The 19,144-nt window shown below is 38.1% G+C and overlaps 1 protein-coding gene across 1 annotated transcript in view; it reads left to right on the forward strand.

Annotated features, from left to right (window-relative positions):
• LOC123246558 overlaps positions 1–19,144 on the forward strand; it is a 228,958-nt gene that overhangs the window by 56,857 nt on the left and 152,957 nt on the right. The window contains exons 14-15 of the mRNA XM_044675405.1: positions 4,913–5,105; positions 12,165–12,292. Of these exons, the coding sequence (XP_044531340.1) occupies positions 4,913–5,105; positions 12,165–12,292 (321 nt within the window). The remainder of the gene's footprint in view (positions 1–4,912; positions 5,106–12,164; positions 12,293–19,144) is intronic.

The raw sequence follows: 19,144 nt of genomic DNA on the forward strand, positions 1-19,144 counted from the left end.
GGATCAAGCTAATCTATTTACACAGAAGTATCTATCTGAGGCCAAATTTGAACCCAGGACCTCCCATCTCCAGGTCTGGATCCCTATCCACTAAGCCACCTAACTGCACTTTTGCCTTTTTTTCTATCCTCAAAGCTTAGCTTAATGCCTGGCATGTAGTATATTTATTCATATAGCATATTTGACCATGGTCACATAGAGAAAAAGTAGTAGTTTTAGATACAAATACACATCCTGTGACGCCAAATCCCGAACTCTTTCCACTGTACCAAGATTGCTTTGTCTGCTGGCTAAAACCATTTCCTGAGCAACTTTTAAAATAAAGCAAGAAATATTGGGATACAGTGAGGAAAGACAGTAAGAGACCAAGAACCACAGGCAGGCTCCTGCCTTTCTTGCCCCATCTCACTCTAATCAAAGGCCTTATAAAAGGTTAAGATGCCCATTTGTAGTTAATACTGTGTGCACATTCCTGCCCTGAGTTTCCTACACCACCCTGTTGTCATACAAAAGAAAGAATTAGATCTGTTACTTTTTAAAAATTTTTTTTTTATTTTTTTAAACCCTTAACTTCTGTGTATTGGCTCCTAGGTGGAAGAGTGGTAAGGGTGGGCAATGGGGGTCAAGTGACTTGCCCAGGGTCACACAGCTGGGAAGTGTCTGAGGCCAGATTTGAACCTAGGACCTCCCGTCTCTAGGCCTGACTCTCAATCCACTGAGCTACCCAGCTGCCCCTGGTCTGTTACTTTAATAACTAAAATTATCTGACAATGTTAACCACAGATCTGTCTGCTTTTGACTACTGGTGGGGCTATGGACATAGAGCTTGGATGAATCCCAAGATCATATCAGAGATACAGACCAAAGATTATTTTTAATTTTCATTGTAATAATAACAATAGCTAGCATTTCCATAGTATTTTAAGGCTTGCAAAGCACTTGACATATGTGAATTCATTTTATCTTTACAAGTGCTATTATTACAAATGAGGAAAGTGAGTCACAGAGAAATTAAATGACTTGGTGAAAATCACAAAGCTGGAAAGAATCAAAGGCTGTATTTGAATTCAGGTCTTCCTGACTCAAAGTCCTGCATTCTCTCCACTATATCATCTACCTGCCCCAACTTGCCTAGAACCAAACTAATTGATTTCTGAAGAATGTATATGAAAGATGATTTTTTTTTTGTTGCTGTTGCCTCTTTTTAAAAGAAAATTTCCAATATACTCTTATCACTCCTTCTACCCCTACCCTCATTTGTAACAAAGGAAGTCAGTAGTGAGTAGAGTGCTAGAAGTTCAAATCCTGCCCCTGGTACTAGGTGTGTAACCTTGGAGAAGTCTTTTAATCTCTCTGAGCCTCAGTACATCATCTCTAAATTGAAAGACTGGACCAGATGTTCTCCAAGCTCCCTTCAAACTAAATCTGTGAGTCTGTAAAGTGTCTCGTCTAACAGTCTACCTCTCTCCTGAGAGGAGGGAAATTTGTTTCTATCTGGGACCAAGGTTGGTCATTGCAATTAAACCGAGCTTTTTTGTGTTATTTTAATTTACATTTATTTGTTTTTCATTGAAATAACAACATGAAGAACAACAATAATAGCTAACATTTATAGAGCCCTTTAAGGGTTGCAAGAACAAATATTATCTCATTTGATCCTCACAACAACCCTGAGAGGTAAGTGCTATTATTATCCTTATTTTACAGAAAAGGAAACTGAGACAAATGGGTTAAGAGACTTGTCCAGGGTCACATAGCTAAGTCCCTTAACCTATTTGTCTCAGTTTCTTTGTCTGTTCTTATGTTAGTATTCTCCCCCCACCCCATGCCTTTTTATGTAATATAATTTACCCCATTTTCCTTCTTCCTTCGTAATTATATCAGAAGTAAGATTTAAACTCTGATCCTGCTAAACCCAGATTCAGTGCTCTATCCACCGCACTACCTAGCTGACTCTACATATATTTACATGTATGTTATGTTTACAAATGAAATAATGTATATAAATATCTTTACAAATCTAAAAGGGCCATAATTTCATACCAGTTGTTATAACAACAACAACAACAATAATAAAAACATTTCCCTCTCAGGGTTGTTTTGAGGATGAAATATGACTGTATTTGTAAAGATCTTAGCAAACCTTAAAGTGCTGTATAAATACTAGCAATTATTATTATTTTTTATTATTGTTATCATCGTGGTATGTATTATGCTCCAAACATACTGACACTTTCTTCTTACACATCAACAGATAGCGATGGAGGAAAAGGTAAAGAAAAATAGGAGAAAGAAACAGAACTTTGAGTGACTGTCTTTCCAATATTCTATGTTAATATGTAGAGTCAATCTCAGCCCCAACCCTGAGAATTCCTGCATTGATTTTGGTCAGTGTGGGTACTTTGAGAGGGGTACGCTGGTAAATGTTGTTTGCCAATTCCCAATATGTAAAATGCTCACACGGGGGGGGGGGGGAGGAATTAACTATCGGCTCACTCACTATTTCCATCATACCACTTGAATATTTATTATTGCCACTTAATATTTCACAGACTTTTCTAATCTGTAAAATTAGTGGGTTAAACTAGATAACCTCTTAAGTGTCACTCTGCCTTTCTTTCTATAAAGAAACCCGAATAGATGAGTTAATCCAACTTCATCCCTTCAGCAAGATCATACTTGACCAAGCCAGACAGAAAAGAATCCATCTTGTTTTTTGGTGTTGTTTTTTTAAAGATTTCTAGACGTTTCCACAGCCCCACACCGTATAATTCTCGTTACATAAATCAATCAGCAAGCCCATTCACATCCAAAAAATAATGATTGCTTAATTTCAGATGTAATGGGATTCCATCCAAACAATATTCTGCTTTACTTAGCTAAGCTTTCTGTGTAGTTAGAATTATTGCATGAGAAACTGTAGATTATGAGACATTGGACAAAAATAACTTCTATGTTTTTCTTTAAATCATGGCACTAAACTCTAGTAAAAATGAGACCAGATGTCTTTGGAAAGCAAAATAAATTTGTGTAGTATACAATGCCGTATTTGTGTAATGTTATATATTAGATAAAAATAGATTTTATAAGATCCTAGATGTTAGATATTGTCAAGTGAGGAGTTTGGTCCAAATGATTACTAAAGTCTCTTCCAGATCTAAATCCTAGTCTGCCCCTTTTGTAAGACAGATAAAGAAATTGATATATAGAGAGTTAATCAGCTTGCACTGGTCACACAGGTGTTCCTTGAATCCAAGACCTCTGACTCCAAATCTATTCTTTCTATTACACTAAACAATACAAGAATCTAAAATGCAGGTTACAATCAAATTAGCTAAAACTGAACTTTCTAAAACCAATAAACTGGGCAGCTGGGTAGCTCAGTGGATTGAGAATCAGGCCTAGAGACAGGAGGTCCTAGCTTCAAATCGGGCCTCAGACATTTCCCAGCTGTGTGACCCTGGGCAAGTCACTTGACCCCCATTGCCCACCCTTACCACTCTTCCACCTATGAGCCAATACACAGAAGTTAAGGTTTAAAAAAATGTAAAATCAATAAACCACTCCTATGGTCAGCATATATTCATGTTTCTCTTCTGCCCCATTTCAGAACAACAGTACTGGACGGAGAGATATGAAATTCAAGTCAATGTGACAGATATTTGTGCTAAGTACTGGGGATGCAGAGAAAGGCAAAACAATCCCCCCAAAAATCCGGACCCTACTCTCAAGGAGCTCACTATCTAATGAGGGAGACAACAGGCAAACAATTATTTTTATTATTATTATTTTTTTAATTAAAACCCTTACCTTCTACCTTGGAATCAATACTGTGTATTGGTTCCAAGGCAGAAGAGTGGTAAGGGCTAGGCAATGGGAGTTAAGTGACTTGCCCAGGGTCACTGAGCTAGGAAGTGTCTGAGATCATATTTGAACCCAGGAGCTCCCACCTCTGGGTCTGGTTCTCAATCCACTCAACCACCTAGCTACCCCCCAGGCAAACAATTATAAAGAGACAAGGATAAATAAGAGATAATCAGCAAAGGCACTAGTACTGCTAGCAGGAATCAAAAGAGAAATGATAATACTTTCAGAATGATGACCTTCAGCACTCAAAAAAAAAATACAAATATGTTCAGAGGATTTTGTCTCTTAAGGCAGAAAAGTGTTCTAGTGCATTTTAGGATAATGTTGTAATAAAAGTTGAAAATAAGGGGAAAGAGGAGGGAGAGAGAGATTTGAGGACATTAAAAATGGTTTTTATATGTAATTGGGGAAAATGTAAGTTAAATAATAAATTAATAGCTCCAAAATAAATAAAAAAGGTGAAAAGAAATAATTTCCTAGGTTAATTAGAATATTAACATCATCATTCCAACTCCCAAGCATTTACAAGAGTTTAGATTTTCAGTTGGAAGGAAATCTTGAAATCATCTCTTCTAATCCTCTCTTTTTTCAGAGAGATAAAGTGATTTGTACAGTATTACATAGCTAATACTTTCAAAATGATGACCTTCAGTCAAAATGATCTTCAGCACTCAAGCAAAAATATGTTCAGAGTGTTTTATTTCTTGAGGCAGAAAGGTTTTCTAGTGCATTTTAGGTTAATGTTGTAATAAAAGTCAATTTTTATTGGGATTAAATTGGGATTGGGATTAGGATTGGATTAAATTCAGATTAAAACCCATGTCCTCTAACTCCAAATCCATCACTCTTTCTATTGTACCACTCTCATTCCTATTAAGATATCCCCATTTTCTACACATGATAATTTTTGGATTTGACAGCACATCCTGACATATCAACTTGAAAGTAAGGTCCTGTCATTAGGTCCACTGGGGGGCACCCTGTCCTAGCTTGAAATCTATTGCTGTCCTTTTCCTGATGACTTCAGGGGTTGGTTGTCCCTCAGGTCCAGAATGCCCAATTCATGGAATTCTCAGAAGTGGAGCATCAGGATGACTTCTATACTATGAAAGATGGATACATCCATGTCCAGGACCAGCAGGGAGCTTACGTGATGTATGATTGTGCCTTACAAGATCTGGAAGAACTGGAGAGCCAGCTACTACTCCTAGTGAGCCATTACATCGAGAGAGAGAAAAGTAAGATGCGTGCTCAAACCCAATACCTATGACTTTCCTTGAAGAGAAGTAGTCTACAAAGGTCAAATAAGAGAGAAACAGAGACAGAGACAGAGGCAGAGAGAAGATACAGCTGTCTCCAGCTTATTAAATTCCATTTTCCTAATGATGAGAATATGGATAGAGGGCTGGCTCAGCTCCAAATCAATTGAGTCCAACTCAACGAGCACTTATTGAGCATCTCTTATATGTCCCAAGCTTTGCTTTTACAATATAAATTATGGAAAAGGTACCAATCTATAGGTAGAGGGGATTTCTACACTGAGAGTCCCCAATGCCAATGAAATCACAGGTTCAGTCTAAAACACATGTATAAGGCAGCATGCCAGGTGTAAGGACACAAAAACAAAACAAAAAATTGTCTGCTTACATCCTATGGTGGGCCATTACAACATGTAAAGCTATATAAACTGTTGTTATTCTTACAGGGCTCCCAAGGACTCATCCTCCTGTTAAATTATACATAAAGGCTATATACACATACATTTTTAAAGCTTAAAAATATGATAATTGGGTGAGGTACAAGAGAACACTAACAACTAGAGTGATCAGAAAAGGATCCCACCCCCACCCCAGGAGTGGCCCATGAAGCTAGGGGCAGAAGTGAGGAGGGAATACATTACAGATATGAGCACAGTCAACATAAAGGCAAGGAGGTGAAGGAGAAGGAGAAGGGAAGGGAACAAATATTTATTAAATGCCTACTATGTGCTAGGCACTGTGCTTAGTGCTTTAGAAATATTATCTCATTTGATAATGAGGGGGCTAGAACATTGAGTTTGGAGAATAACCAGTAGGCTATTTTCTAAAGGATCTGGAATGTATGAGGAGAAATAATATGAAATAAGTCTAGAAAGGTAGATGAAGAATACATTGGGAGGGAGCCAGCTATGTGACTCAATGGATAGGGAGCCAGGCCTAGAGACAGGAGGTCCTGAGTTCAAATTTGACCCCAGACACTTCCTAGCTATGTGACTTTGGTCAAATCACTTAACCTGCAATGCACAGCCCTTACCACTCTTCTGCCTTAGAATCAATACTTAGTAACAATTCTAAACAGAAGGAAAGAGTTTGAAAAAAATATCCCCAAAAAGACAATTCAAAACTGGGAGAGTTTGTATTTTAAGGGGCCACTGAAGGTTTTGAGCATTGATATAGATCTGTATGTTAAGAATATTAATTTGGCAGTTTGGGGAATATGAATTGGAGAGAGGGGCAACTGGAAGCAGAAGGATCATAGCAATAGTTCTGGTGAAAGATGATGAAGGCTTGAACTAGGGTAGTGATTAAGTAAAAAGGGGGGAGGCATAAATGAGCAATGTTATGGATGTAGAATTAAAAATACTTAGCAACTAATCAGATTTGAAAGAAGATTTAAAGATAACACCAAGATTATGAAACTGGGTGGCTGGAAGGATGATAGTTGCCTCAAAAGAAATAGGGGATGGATTTGGATGAATTTAGAGAGGGATGGATTTGGGGGGGAAATAGTGGCTTTGCTTTTGGACATGTCATGTTTGAGATGCCTAAAGGAATGCAGATGGAGATAATCCAACATTCAGTTGATAAAAAAGGACTAGAGACCAGAAGAAAGACAAAGGATAGAGAAAGAGATATATACATATACATACATACATACATACACACATACATATACATACATACATACACACACACACACACACACACATATATATATATAAACGTGGGAGTCATCTACATAGAAATGATCACTGATCCCATAGAAATTGAACAGAAAGAGTATAAAGAAAGAAGAGAAGAGACTGTAAGGGCTCACAAAAATAGAATGAGTCTATCCATTGATTAATTAGTTAAAAGTATTTTGGAATCACTCTGAATGAAGAAGTTGTTATATTAGAGAGGAGGGAAGATTGGGTGGGAATAGAGAAAAAGAAAGGGGAAGCAATTGGGAGGGAAGAGTTAACCTCTTTCCAAACATGAGCAGAAGCTTGGGGTTGAAGAGGAAGTGGGCTTAGAGATCTCTAGATCTTAAAAAATTTTGGAAGAGAAAAAATTATAAGTGCTTAGGAGTGAAAATAATCTCTCACACAACATCCTAATTGGAAAAAAAACCTAGTGTTTCTAGATCATGCCATATTTTGTAATAGCTAAAGAAAAAGTAGATATTCAGGGTTTATACTGAGATATGACAAATGCTGACTTAATGAACGTTTCCTTAGAGATGTTTAAGCTAAAAAGGAGCTTAAAATTCATCTTATCCAGTCCTCATGTTTTTGGAACGAGGATACTGAAGTCAAATGGGGTGCTTCTTGTTATAAAATTCAGCCCAAAGAAAATTTCCATGACAATCCTCATCCTTCTTGACATCTCTACAGCATGTGCCCTTGTTGGATTCGCTCTGGGATTTTATGACGCTGTTTCCTCTTGTTCTCTTCCTGTCTATCTACCCACTCCTTCTTAGTCTCCTTTGCTACTTGTTAGTCCATGCCAGTTAACTGAGTGTCCCCTAAGGCTCTGTCCTGGGTCCTTGTTTCTTCTCCCTCTGTACTCTCATTTGTTATCATCATCTCTAGGCAGATGATTGCCAGATCTTTATGGAGCTCCCTCTCTGGATTCATTCTCCCAACTCCCACTCACATTTTACTTGCATAGGCAGGTAAGGTCCCCAGAGGGCAAGACTACTGCCGTTAGGGTTCTAGGGGTAATCCTGAAGATGTGAGGTTAATAGCATAGTTCATGAGCCTCCATTGGTAAGTCCCCCCAGTATTAATTAACCAATTGATACCTCTCCAATATTACTCAACCAGTTAATAATCAATTAACTTTTAAAAAGGATATTTATTAAAAAGGCATAACAAAGACTGAGGTTACTAAAATATCCCTTTTAAAATGAGGGCGCACTTTCCATATCACACAAACTCAGTCTATAGTAGGGAATGGACTTAAACCTGAAGTAGTTAAATAAAACCGTAAGGAACACAGGTAACCCAAGGATACCCCTTCACTCCAAAAATTCTTTTTCCTTTGAGGAATCCCTACTGTGTTTGCTCCTGACGAAGGCATAACTAACTAATAAATGGATTGCTTCTTTGTTCAGCTGTCTCAACTGCTGGATTGATTCACTGGTAAATTAGGTTAAGCAGATCACCCCTTGGTGATGCACTGGTTCTTCAATGGGCTCCTGCTGCTGCCAGCTAGAGGACTCTGGCTGTTGATAGTACTTTAGATGGCTTTGATGGATCTCTAGACTAGTGGTCATCTGAGTAATCCTATCTCAGGCTCCTCACTCCTCCTGATCATTATAAAAGAATAAACACAAAAGAGGCAAAAGAGACAGAAGCACTGTGCATCCATGAACATATGATAGCTGGATGGGAGATAAAGCAATCTGTTTCTTCTCTCCCTGGTAGTATACAGCAGTAGATATTTACTTGTTGATTTGACTTGGCATAACCTTTCAAAATCCACACAGCATTTTATTCAGAATGGAATGGAAAATGTTGACCTATCTTTGGCAGTAATCTTTGAAATCTGAATTTCAGATTTCAAAATCAGAAGAGATGTTTTGGATCATATCATTTCAGTTGTTTGTTGGGAGGTGGGGATTGGCAGCTGTTACATCCTTTTCTGTTTGTTTGTTTTTTTTGGACTGAATTGTGATTTCATTGGTAAAAGAAATTCCCAGTGAGAAAACTCCCTTTACCCATACCGTTCATTGTTTTCTCTATACCTTCCAGTCTTAGAGAGTTGCTTGGAGTGCTTAGAGGTTAAACGACTTATTGAAGGTTATACAACCTCTACATGTCAGAAATAGAACTAGGACCATTGGGATTTTTTAAAATAACACTACTCCACACTAACTCTCATGTTACTGTTTGATTTGAAATCAATATCTCCAAGTTCTTATTTTTCATAAAGTTTATTAATTATCACTTGAAACAGAAAAAGCAGATAAACATAGATTTAAAGTCTCTTTTTCACTCTAAGTCTGACCACACGTGTAGTAGGATTTGCCGTTCCTCTCACCTGCCTGCTCAGGGAAGTAGAGAGAGAGCCCAGGTGGGGTCCACCCACACCCTTTTATTTACGTTCATGGATGCAGCACTGGCATGTAAAAAATGGGATGAACTGGGTCGGCAATCCAGGAGGGGGAGAGGATGAAATTCCCTCTACACATTACATATTAATACAACATTTTAATAATGGCATGAATTCATTATGAGTAGCTATATGACCCTGGGCAATTTGGACAACCTTTTGGAGCTGTAGTTTCTTCACCTATAAAATGCGGGGATTAGACTAGTTGACCTGTAAGCTAACTTGCAACTATAATAATCTACTATTTTTCACAGGCTTCAAAAGGAAGCCTAGCATAGAGCCACTCTTGGAGTCAGGAAAGCCTGGGTTCTAGTCCTATCTCAAACATATATGTCTTGGCTATGGATCTCTGGGCAACTTAATTGTTTGATGTCCTAGTCATCTCCTACCAAGTTTAAGTTTTAAAATGAGTGCTAATCCTCACTGGGGAGAGGGAGTTTCTAACACCAATCAAATCACAAATTCCAGTTAATAAAAAAAACAAAAATTTACCTTATGACCAACAGTTCAATTCAGAAAACATATATTAAGTGCTAGGCACTGGGGGCACAAAGACAAAAATGGAGCAGTGTCTGTCCTCAAGGAGCTTCTGTTCAACAGACAGCTATAAAGGTGAGTCTCTTATTTGAGCTAAATTGGATATTGTCATCCATTATGAGGCTGGCATTCTGTATTGGATACAGTACTGACCCTAAAATCAGAAAGACCTAGGATCAAATCCCATTGGTGAAACTTTCTAGCTCTATCCCTTCATTTCTCTAAGCTTCAGTTAATTCATCTGTAATTGGGGATAATAATACCTGAAATAGCATTGTTTTTCAATTGCATCGGACTTTTCATGACCCCATTTGGAGTTTTCTTGGCAAAGCTACTAGAGTGGTTTGCCATTCCCTTCTCCAGCTCATTTTACAGATGAGGAAACTGAGGCAGAGAGGGTTAAGTGATTTGCCCAGGGTCACACAGCTAGTAAGTGTCTGAGGATGGATTTGAACTCAGGAGGAGGAGTCTTCCTGACCCCAGGCCCAGCACTCTATTCACTGTACCACCTACCTATCCATTTTTATTGTTTGTTATTTTTATTCCAACAGGATTTCCTAACCAGCCTTGAAGAAGGGACTGATTTTTTTTTTTGCTGCTGTTGTTCAGATCTCTGATTTTATTCATGTAGGGAGATACTCAGTTAGGCAACTGTTCTGTAAATTATAATCTGAGAAAATTTACATGAGCATTTGAAATGATTGGCTCAGGGTCGCCTAGCCAGTGTGTGTCAAAGGCATTAAAGTTACTAATTAAGGGCTTTCCTACAGTCATATGTGGTTACTATTCACTGATCTGTTCGTCTTCCCTGATATAGTCTAGGTCTCTTGTACTGATCTTGTTTGCAGCGAAGTCTTTCTTCTAACAAAGTTTCGTAGAACACTTGGGTCCCTTTTACCAGAACTAGAAATGATGTCAGCTGAGAAAGACCTATGTTGTCTTCATTTCTGACCACATTGGTTAATATCATTTTTCCTAATTAAGCAATATCTTAGAAGTTCCTCTTAAGAAATACTGACCAAGGGGCAGCTGGGTAGCTCAGTGGATTGAGAGTCAGGCCTAGAGCCGGGAGGTCCTAGGTTCAAATCTGGCCTCAGACACTTTGCAGCTGTGTGACCCTGGGCAAGTCACTTACCCCCATTGCCCACCCTTACCACTCTTCCACCAAAGAGCCAATACAGAGAAGTTAAGGATTTAAAAAAAAAAAGAAAAAAAAGAAATACTGACCAGGCCAGCTGAAAGAACTGGTTAAATTAGATCTGTCTTTAAGCCATTTGGGTGGCCTGTTTTTGATCAAGAAATGCCCCCTTACCCTCTTACCTCTTCCTTCAACCTGGACTACTCAAAACCTATCCAGGATCTCTTCCCCTTTTCTTCTTCCCTCAGTATAGGTTATGCCCAGAACCCATCCTAGTTGCTTGACTGCTCACATTTAGATGAGATGTGAGTTAAAAATTCTATTCCTTCTGAGATGAAAAAGTTCCAAGTGTTAACATCTGCTCTCTCATTGCATCCTGAGGTCCTCCAAATCTTACATCTGTCCTACCTCTACACCCAACAGACCTGGGCACTATCATCTGACCTGCTGATGTAAATCTAGGGATCCCTGGGCTGAATCCTTTCTTCCTTCCTGCCTTCCTTCCTTCCTCTCTTCTTCTCTCCCTCCCTCTCTTCCTTCCTTTCTTCCTTCCTTCTTCCCTTCCTTCCTTTCTTTCTTCTATCTTAATGGAAGCTCCTTGAAAGCAATAACTATTTCATTGTATGTCTTCACTTGTACTTAGCACAGTTTGTCATATGCTAAGAATTAATAAATGCTATTTAATTCACTCATATGTTTTGCATTTAAACCCAAGATTTAGCATACTTGAATAAAGGGGCATCAGTTTCTCAAGAACTTGATTTCAACAAACTTATTAAATGCCTCTTAGACACAGATCATTTTGTTGAAAGTAAAAGTGTTTTTTAAAATACCACTTTAGAATAAGAAGTGTGGCTTTTATTTGTTTCTTGCTTTTTCCTCGTAAATGGTCATAACTAAGTTTATTGAATCCTTGTCTCTTCCATCATTTTAACCATGTAAAGACTAGTCAGGGAGCCTGAGTTCAAATTCTGACTTGCTACTTACAATATGAAGGGCAGCTAGGTGGCACAGTGAATAAAGTGCCAGGCCTGGAGTCTGGAAGATTAGTCTTCCTGAGCTTAAATTCCATCTCAGACACTTTCTAGCTATGTGACCCTAGACAAGTCACTTAATCCTGTTTGCTTCAGTTCTTTCATTTGTAAAATGAGCTGAAAAAGGAAATGGTACACTACTCTAGTACAAGAAAACCCTGAAATTGAGTCACAAAGTGTTGGACAGACTGAAGAGCAACTCATTCCTACCTAATTTCTTTTATTTCCTAGGTCACAAAGGGATCCATGAATTCAGGGACAGCAGCCTCCCAGCATGGGCCCATGCAAGTGTGGATCGATTTGAAGTGATGTTTGACATATGGACTTGGGAGGCCACTCTTCTAGAAAACAAATGTCAGGTATTTCCCCTTTTCTCTAAAGACAAGGAAATTGTAAACACTACTGTTTGTTTTCAAAATCCATTGAGTCTTTGGAGTTTTTTCTTTATTAGATAAAGTATAGAATTAGCCAGTTAAAAAAAAAATCTTTGTAAAATTCAAGGAATTGAACAACATGACTTATATTCTTAGGGACTCACTGCCATAGAGAATAAAACTTCAGCAATAGGAAGTAAGACTCTTTCCCTTTGAGATTTTGACAAGTATACATGTGCTAAGAAGAATGGATAGAGACCATAGAGGGCTTTAAGTGGCCTGTAAAAAAAAAAAAAAAAAAAAAGCTAAGAAAGTGGCAGAGACAGTAGATTTGCAAGCAAAGACATAGACTGCCTCATTACCTTGTTTCTCAGATGCTTATTTGTAAGAAGAAACATAGTGCTTATAAAAACTGGGGAATCTTGAACCACAGACCTATTTGATGATTATTAGACAAATGTATAAATGCTTTTTGGAAATAGCATGCAGAAGTGAAGATCTGGGGAAAGTGCTAGATGGTCACCATAAATTAGGGAAAGAATGCAATATCCTCCATCAGTAAACGTTTGCTAAGTGCCTCTGATGTGGGAGGCCCTTTGTTAAGTGCTGGGGATAACAAAGAAAAGCAAAAGATCATCCTTTCTCTTAAGGAGCTCATAATCTGATGGGGAAGACAACAAGCAAATATGTATAAATGAGATATGTACAGGATAAAGAGGAAATAATTAAGGAAGGATTCTTCCTATAGAAGGTGATTTAGCTGGCACGTGAAGGAAAACCAGGGAAGCCTGGAGGCAGAGGAGCACAACCAAAGTTAGTTAGGATCTAGAAAGGAATGTCAAAGAAAAACAAATGAGAGATTTAGCCTCTCTGCATTGCCACCTGTTTTCTGGAAGGTAAAAAGAATGTAAAGTCTAATTCCAGGGGACAGACAGAGATAGGCTTCTTCTTGGCTAATCTTTGCTCTTTCTGAAAAAGCCCAACACTACCCCTGCTAAGGGCTTTAGCCAAATGTGAAATGAGAAGAGGGAGAGGCCACAGCAGCTATTGAGAAGTAAGCCCAGCTGATTCTTACCCTTCCAAATGCAAGAGGAAGTAAATAACCACATCCTTGTTGAAAAGAAGAAAGGAGAGAGAGAAAGAGAGAGAGAGAGAGACAGAGAAAGAGAGAGACAGAGAGAGAGAGACAGAGAGAGAGAGACAGAGAAACAGAGAGAAAGAGAGAGAGAGAGAGAGAGAGAGAGAGAGAGAGAGAGAGAGAGAGAGAGAGAGAGAGAGAGAGAAACACCAAGCTCCTTTCTTGGGATGTTTAGTTTTAAAGACCATTGATTCCATCAAGCCACTAGGCCATGATTTAATTCAATGAAGACAGTTTACGAAATCATCATTATTAAGTATTATTGATCCCTTAATGGACTTGAAGTACTATAGTAAATGAAATGCTATAAAAGCACTGGCTTCCTTGGTGGCTCACTGGACAGATGTCTGATGGTCAAAAGGATCTACTTGCTCAAAACCTCTTTCTTGCCCACTTCTTCCCATTGTGACTTAGGTCCTTCAATTTTCAAGACCCTTGGTTGACATTAAGAATGATGATCTTTGCCTTTAGAGGTACTTACTTTTTCATCTGAATGAAATATACATGATGATGCATAGTCTATGCATAGGAAACAATGTGTAGTGGAAAAAACTTTGCTTTTAGAGTAGGGGTGCAGGGTTCCAATCTTGTCTCTGCTTCTATCTTTGTCTTCGGGGCAAGTCACATTAGCTCTCTAGATTTCAGTTTCCATGTGCATAAAATGAAGGGGTTGTAAGTTTCTTTCCCTAAAAATATCTCTGGAATATTTAGGGATTAAAATACAAAAGGGTGTGAAAAATAAATCTTATATTTTGGTTTTACAACTGAAAAAAGACAATTTGAAATTTAGGACCTGGAACATCTTCCTAATAATTGGAGAGATCCAAAAATGGATTAGGTTTCTTCAGGGCAGCCAGTGGGCCTCCCTGCCACTGGCTGACTTCATTTTATTTTATTTTATTTTTAAATAATATTTTATTTTTCCCCAATGACAGTATAAACAATTTTTAATATTAATTTAAAAAAATTTTTTGAGAGTTCAAATTCTCTCTCTCCCTGACACCATAAGCAATCTGATATAGATTTTATTTGTTCAGCCATGTAAAACATTTTCACTGGTTGTCTCTAAACAAAGGCTGGGTGACCAATTGTCTAGCATGTGATAGAAGAGATTCTTGTTCAGGTACCGGTTGGCCTGGTTGACCTCTGAGGTCCCATTCAGATCTGAAACTGGGGGATTCTGTTTTTCCAAGCTGCCTTATTCAAGGTTTTAACCTATAACCTTGCTCTTCCTAGACCCTGCTACCAAGAGCTGAGCTAATTGCCAGACTAGTCAATAGTTAGGTACAAAGGAGTTATTAAAATGCAAATTAATCCTGATCCAAGTTCAGAAATCCTGGGACCTAATTAATTCCAATTAAAGAATGAAGACAGGACTGGCCTTAAGAAAAATGCCAATCAGTGGGTTTGTCCTCGGTGTCCTCCCCTGTTCTTTTTCAGCAACGCTGCCTCCTTCAAAAGCTCTGGTTGCTGGGCCTGGTGGAAATATGCAGGTGCTAAAAATAAACCATAGACTTTAGTTTTGCCTAGGTTTAACAAAGGCCCCCAAGGAACCACAACTGCCAAATAACTACTTCTGTCCTAATTGGCTCTGTACTGATTTAAAAAACTACTGGAAAGGGCCTAGCCTCTTTCCCCAACCCCTGAAATAATTTACCCATAAAATCTGAGCCAAAATGTGTCAAGGTATAGAATCCAGCTCTCTAAAATAATTCTGTTTTTAAAAAAGTTTTTATTAACATATAAACTACTGTCCTAGACCTTCAAGGGGACCATCAAGACAAATAAATCAAAGACTCTTCCCTCAAGGAGTTTATAGTCTTATAGGAAAGATAAAGCAGAAATGGGGCTAGACGATCTCTAAGTTTCCTTGTAGCTCTGACTTGAACTTTTTGTTATTGTTCAGTTTCAGTCGTGTCTGATTCCCTTTGATCCCATTTTCTTGGCAAAGACACTAGTGTGGTTTGCCACTTCCCCCTCCAGCTCATTTTACAGATGAAGAAACTGAGGCAAGTGGCCTTAAATGACTTGCCCAAGTCACACAGCTAGTAAAGTGTCTGAGGATGGATTTCAACTCATTTGAACCATCTCTAAAGCTAGGAGTATTTGAGGATGAAAATATAAAAGGGTATGAAAAATAATCCTCATATTTCAGTTTTACAGCTGAAAAGAGATAATTTTAAAAGTTTAGAACCTGGAAAGCCCCTCCCCCCCAATAATTGGAGAGATCCAAAAGTGGATTCAGCTTCTTCAGAAGACAGTGGGCTCCCTGCCACTGGATATTTTTAAACACAGCCTGAGGGATAGCTGGGTAGCACAGTGGATAAAGCACCAGGACTGGAGTCAGGAGAACCTGGGTTCAAATTTGGCTTTAGACACTTACTATCTGTGTAACCCCGGGCAAGTGCTTAAACCCAGTTGCCTAGCCCTTGCCTTTCCATCTTTTAGAGTTTAGTCTTTAGCAAGGGTTTTAAAAAACAAAAACCAAAAAACCAAAGTCTGGATGACCAATTGTCTAGCATGTGACAGAAAGGATTCTTGTTCTGATACAGATTGAACTGGCTGGCCTCTGAGGTCCCATTTAGGTCTGAAACTGGGGGATTCTGAGTCTTCCTGACTCCAGCACTGGCACTCTATCCTCTATGCCACTTGGCGGCTTCATGAACCTTTTAATGCCGTGGAGGTAAAGGGCTGCTTCAATTTACCTTTCCTATTTGTGATTGTTAAAAGGTATTTGTATAAGCAGCATAATGTGACTTCTTTGGAAAAATCACTGAACCGGGAGTTCAGAAAATCTGGATTGGAATCCTACCTCTTACATTTATTAGCTTGTACAACCAAAGACAAGTGATAATCATTACCGTCAGTTTCCTCACCTATAAAATGGAAATTATTATATTGGCACTACTTACCTCAAAGAGTTATTGTGAAAAAAAACCATAGGGACAAACCTTAAAGTGCTTAATGAATATAAATTATCATTATAAACAGGATTTAAATTCCCTGAGCCTGCTGGATTTTCTCTTAAACCTACCTGAGCACATGTAACTGCTAATGAGATGAAACATGATTTATACTGAATGAATCCAACTTACAGAAACAGCACATTTATTTGCTTAGTTATCAGGTGCTTTTGAGAGCACCTTAGACTCTGTCACTCTATTTATTTTTTAGTTCCAATTTCTCTCCCTCCCTTCCCTCCTTCCTTCTTGAGAAGGCAAGCAATTTGATATAGAATACATGTTCAGTCATGCAAAACACATCCCCTTATTAGTCATGTTGTGAAAGAAAACACAGGCCAAAGAAAGAGAAAACTCAAGAAAAATAAAGTTAAAAAAAAAAAAAGAAATATACTTCAATTTGCATTCAGACTCTCTCCATTCTTTCTCTAGAAGTGGGTAGCATTTTTCATCATAAGCCTTTTGGAAAGAATGCTGAGTCACTCGCAGTTGATCATCATACAATATTGTTGCTACTGTGTACAATGTTCTCTTGGTTCTGCTCATTTCACTTTTTAAAATTTTTTTGGCATCGGTTCATGTTTTCCAGATTTTTCTGAAAGCATCCTGCTCATCATTTTTTATAGCACCATAGTTTTCCATCACAATCATATACCACAACCATTACCCTCAATGTCTAATTCTTTGCCATTACTGAAAGAGCTGCTATAAATATTTTTGTACATGTACGTCCTTTTCCTTTTTTTTTTTTTAATTCGTTTGAGATCTAGACCTAGTAGTGATATTGCTGGATCAAAGAGTAGGCACAGTTTTATAGCCCATTGGACATATTCCAAATGGCTCTCCAGAATGGCTGGATCATTTCACAACCCTACCAGCAATGCATTGGTGTCCCAATTTCCCCACATATCCAACTTTTGCTACTTTCCTTTTCTCTCATATTAGCCAATCTGCTAATTGTGAAGAGGTGTCTCAGAGTTGTTTTAATTTGCATTTCTCTAATTACTAGTGATTTAGAGAATTTTTATAATTGCAATTAGCTTTGATTTCCTTATCTGAAAACTACCTATTCAGATCCTTTGACAATTTGTTAATTGGTGAATGACTTGTATTCTTATAAATTTGACTAGGTCTCTCTATCTCTCTATATATTTGGGAAATGAAGCCTTTATCAGAAAAACTTGCTGTAAACATTTTCCTCCAGTTTTCTGCTTTTCTTGTAATCTTAGCTGCATTGCTTTTGTTTATGTATTACTATATTTAAGAAAACACAGATGAATTTGTATAGGGACCCTCCCTTTGAGGGAACTCACAAGTACACAAATAGATAGTGCTGAGGAGATTTTTCACCTGATAGGATGCCATTTGGAAAACTGAATATTGTTCAGAGATTAGATACTGCCTAGAAGTTTATTGTTTCTGGTTTTTGTTCTTCTTCACTTAGATCTGAGATATTATTTTGTAATGCTTTGGTTTTTTAAATTAGATTAATTATGACAAGAAACTTACTATAAAAGAAATATGAATGGCTTTGAAAGTATCTACTTTAATTTACATGAACTGATGCAAAGTGAGGTAAACAGAGATAAGAAAACAGTATAAAAAGTGACTACAACAGTGCAAATGGAAAAACAGCTAAACAACCACAGAACAAGTGAAAATGTATATTGTGAAATTATTCTGATCAAGAGTAGTCCCAGACAGGAGATATCTTCCTCACTCCTTTGCAGAAATGGGGGTAGGGATGGGGAAAACATAAGTGTGTAATATTGCATATGTCAGATTTTTCTAGATGTATAAGCATTTTATTGAATAATTTTCTTTTTGAAAAAAAAGTTGCTTTTATAAAGCATATCTCTCTAGGAGAGGACGTAAGGAGACAGGGAAATCTAGGCAAAACAAAAACAAGAGATATAAATAAAATTTATTTTTATAAAGGAACTATCCACTTTAACAGTTGTCTGCTCCAGTGAATCTCTCCCCTGGGTCTGTACTATAGTAGGTAGTTTTTTGCCTGAGTGCTGGCCCTTGACCAGGCAGCCTGGACATACAGGTGACATTTGACATATAGTGAGGCCTCCTTAGACAAATACCAGACCACAGGCAAAACCAGAAACTTTCCAGTTTGCAAATATGTAATAGAGGCTCTGGAATGGTATTTTTAAAACCTCAATCCTGTCAGGACAGAGTCCACAAAGAGGTTGTGTAAAAGCCCATTTCAGACTTTCTTTAAGTTGAGGTCAAAGTGTTGAGAAAGCTGGTGTCATTAAAAAAGAGATAGAGAGCTGGATCTCCCTTGTCTCCCATAGCAAGGATGGATCTTGCAGCCAAGCCCAGGAACCAAATCACACCAAAGACAGTAACCCTCCCACAGGTCTTCAGAATAATAGAACAATGAGACCTTTTGTCTAAAAAAGGAGGTCAAGGAAGTTGAATTGCCAATAAGGTCAGGCTCCTGGGATTGTACTCAATCAGTACTTTGGCTTCAGCCAAAAATGTTAATGTTAGTGCTATCTAAATTTAGGGAGGAAATTCTTTCCTAATCCATTGTAGGCTGTTGAGCGACACCCTTCCTTTCCCAATCCCATCCTCCTTTCCCTTTGTTCCTATTCCATGCTCTCACCTTTGGAAATCATCTGATTATTAAAGGATTGAATGTGTTGTAACAAGTTAATTTCATATAGTCTGCTGATTTCCTGATCCAGACAGACTTGGACGCCCAGAAGCTTCTATCCCACT

Source organism: Gracilinanus agilis, chromosome 4 (genome assembly GCF_016433145.1).
Source record: "Gracilinanus agilis isolate LMUSP501 chromosome 4, AgileGrace, whole genome shotgun sequence".
Taxonomy (NCBI): Eukaryota; Metazoa; Chordata; class Mammalia; order Didelphimorphia; family Didelphidae; genus Gracilinanus; species Gracilinanus agilis.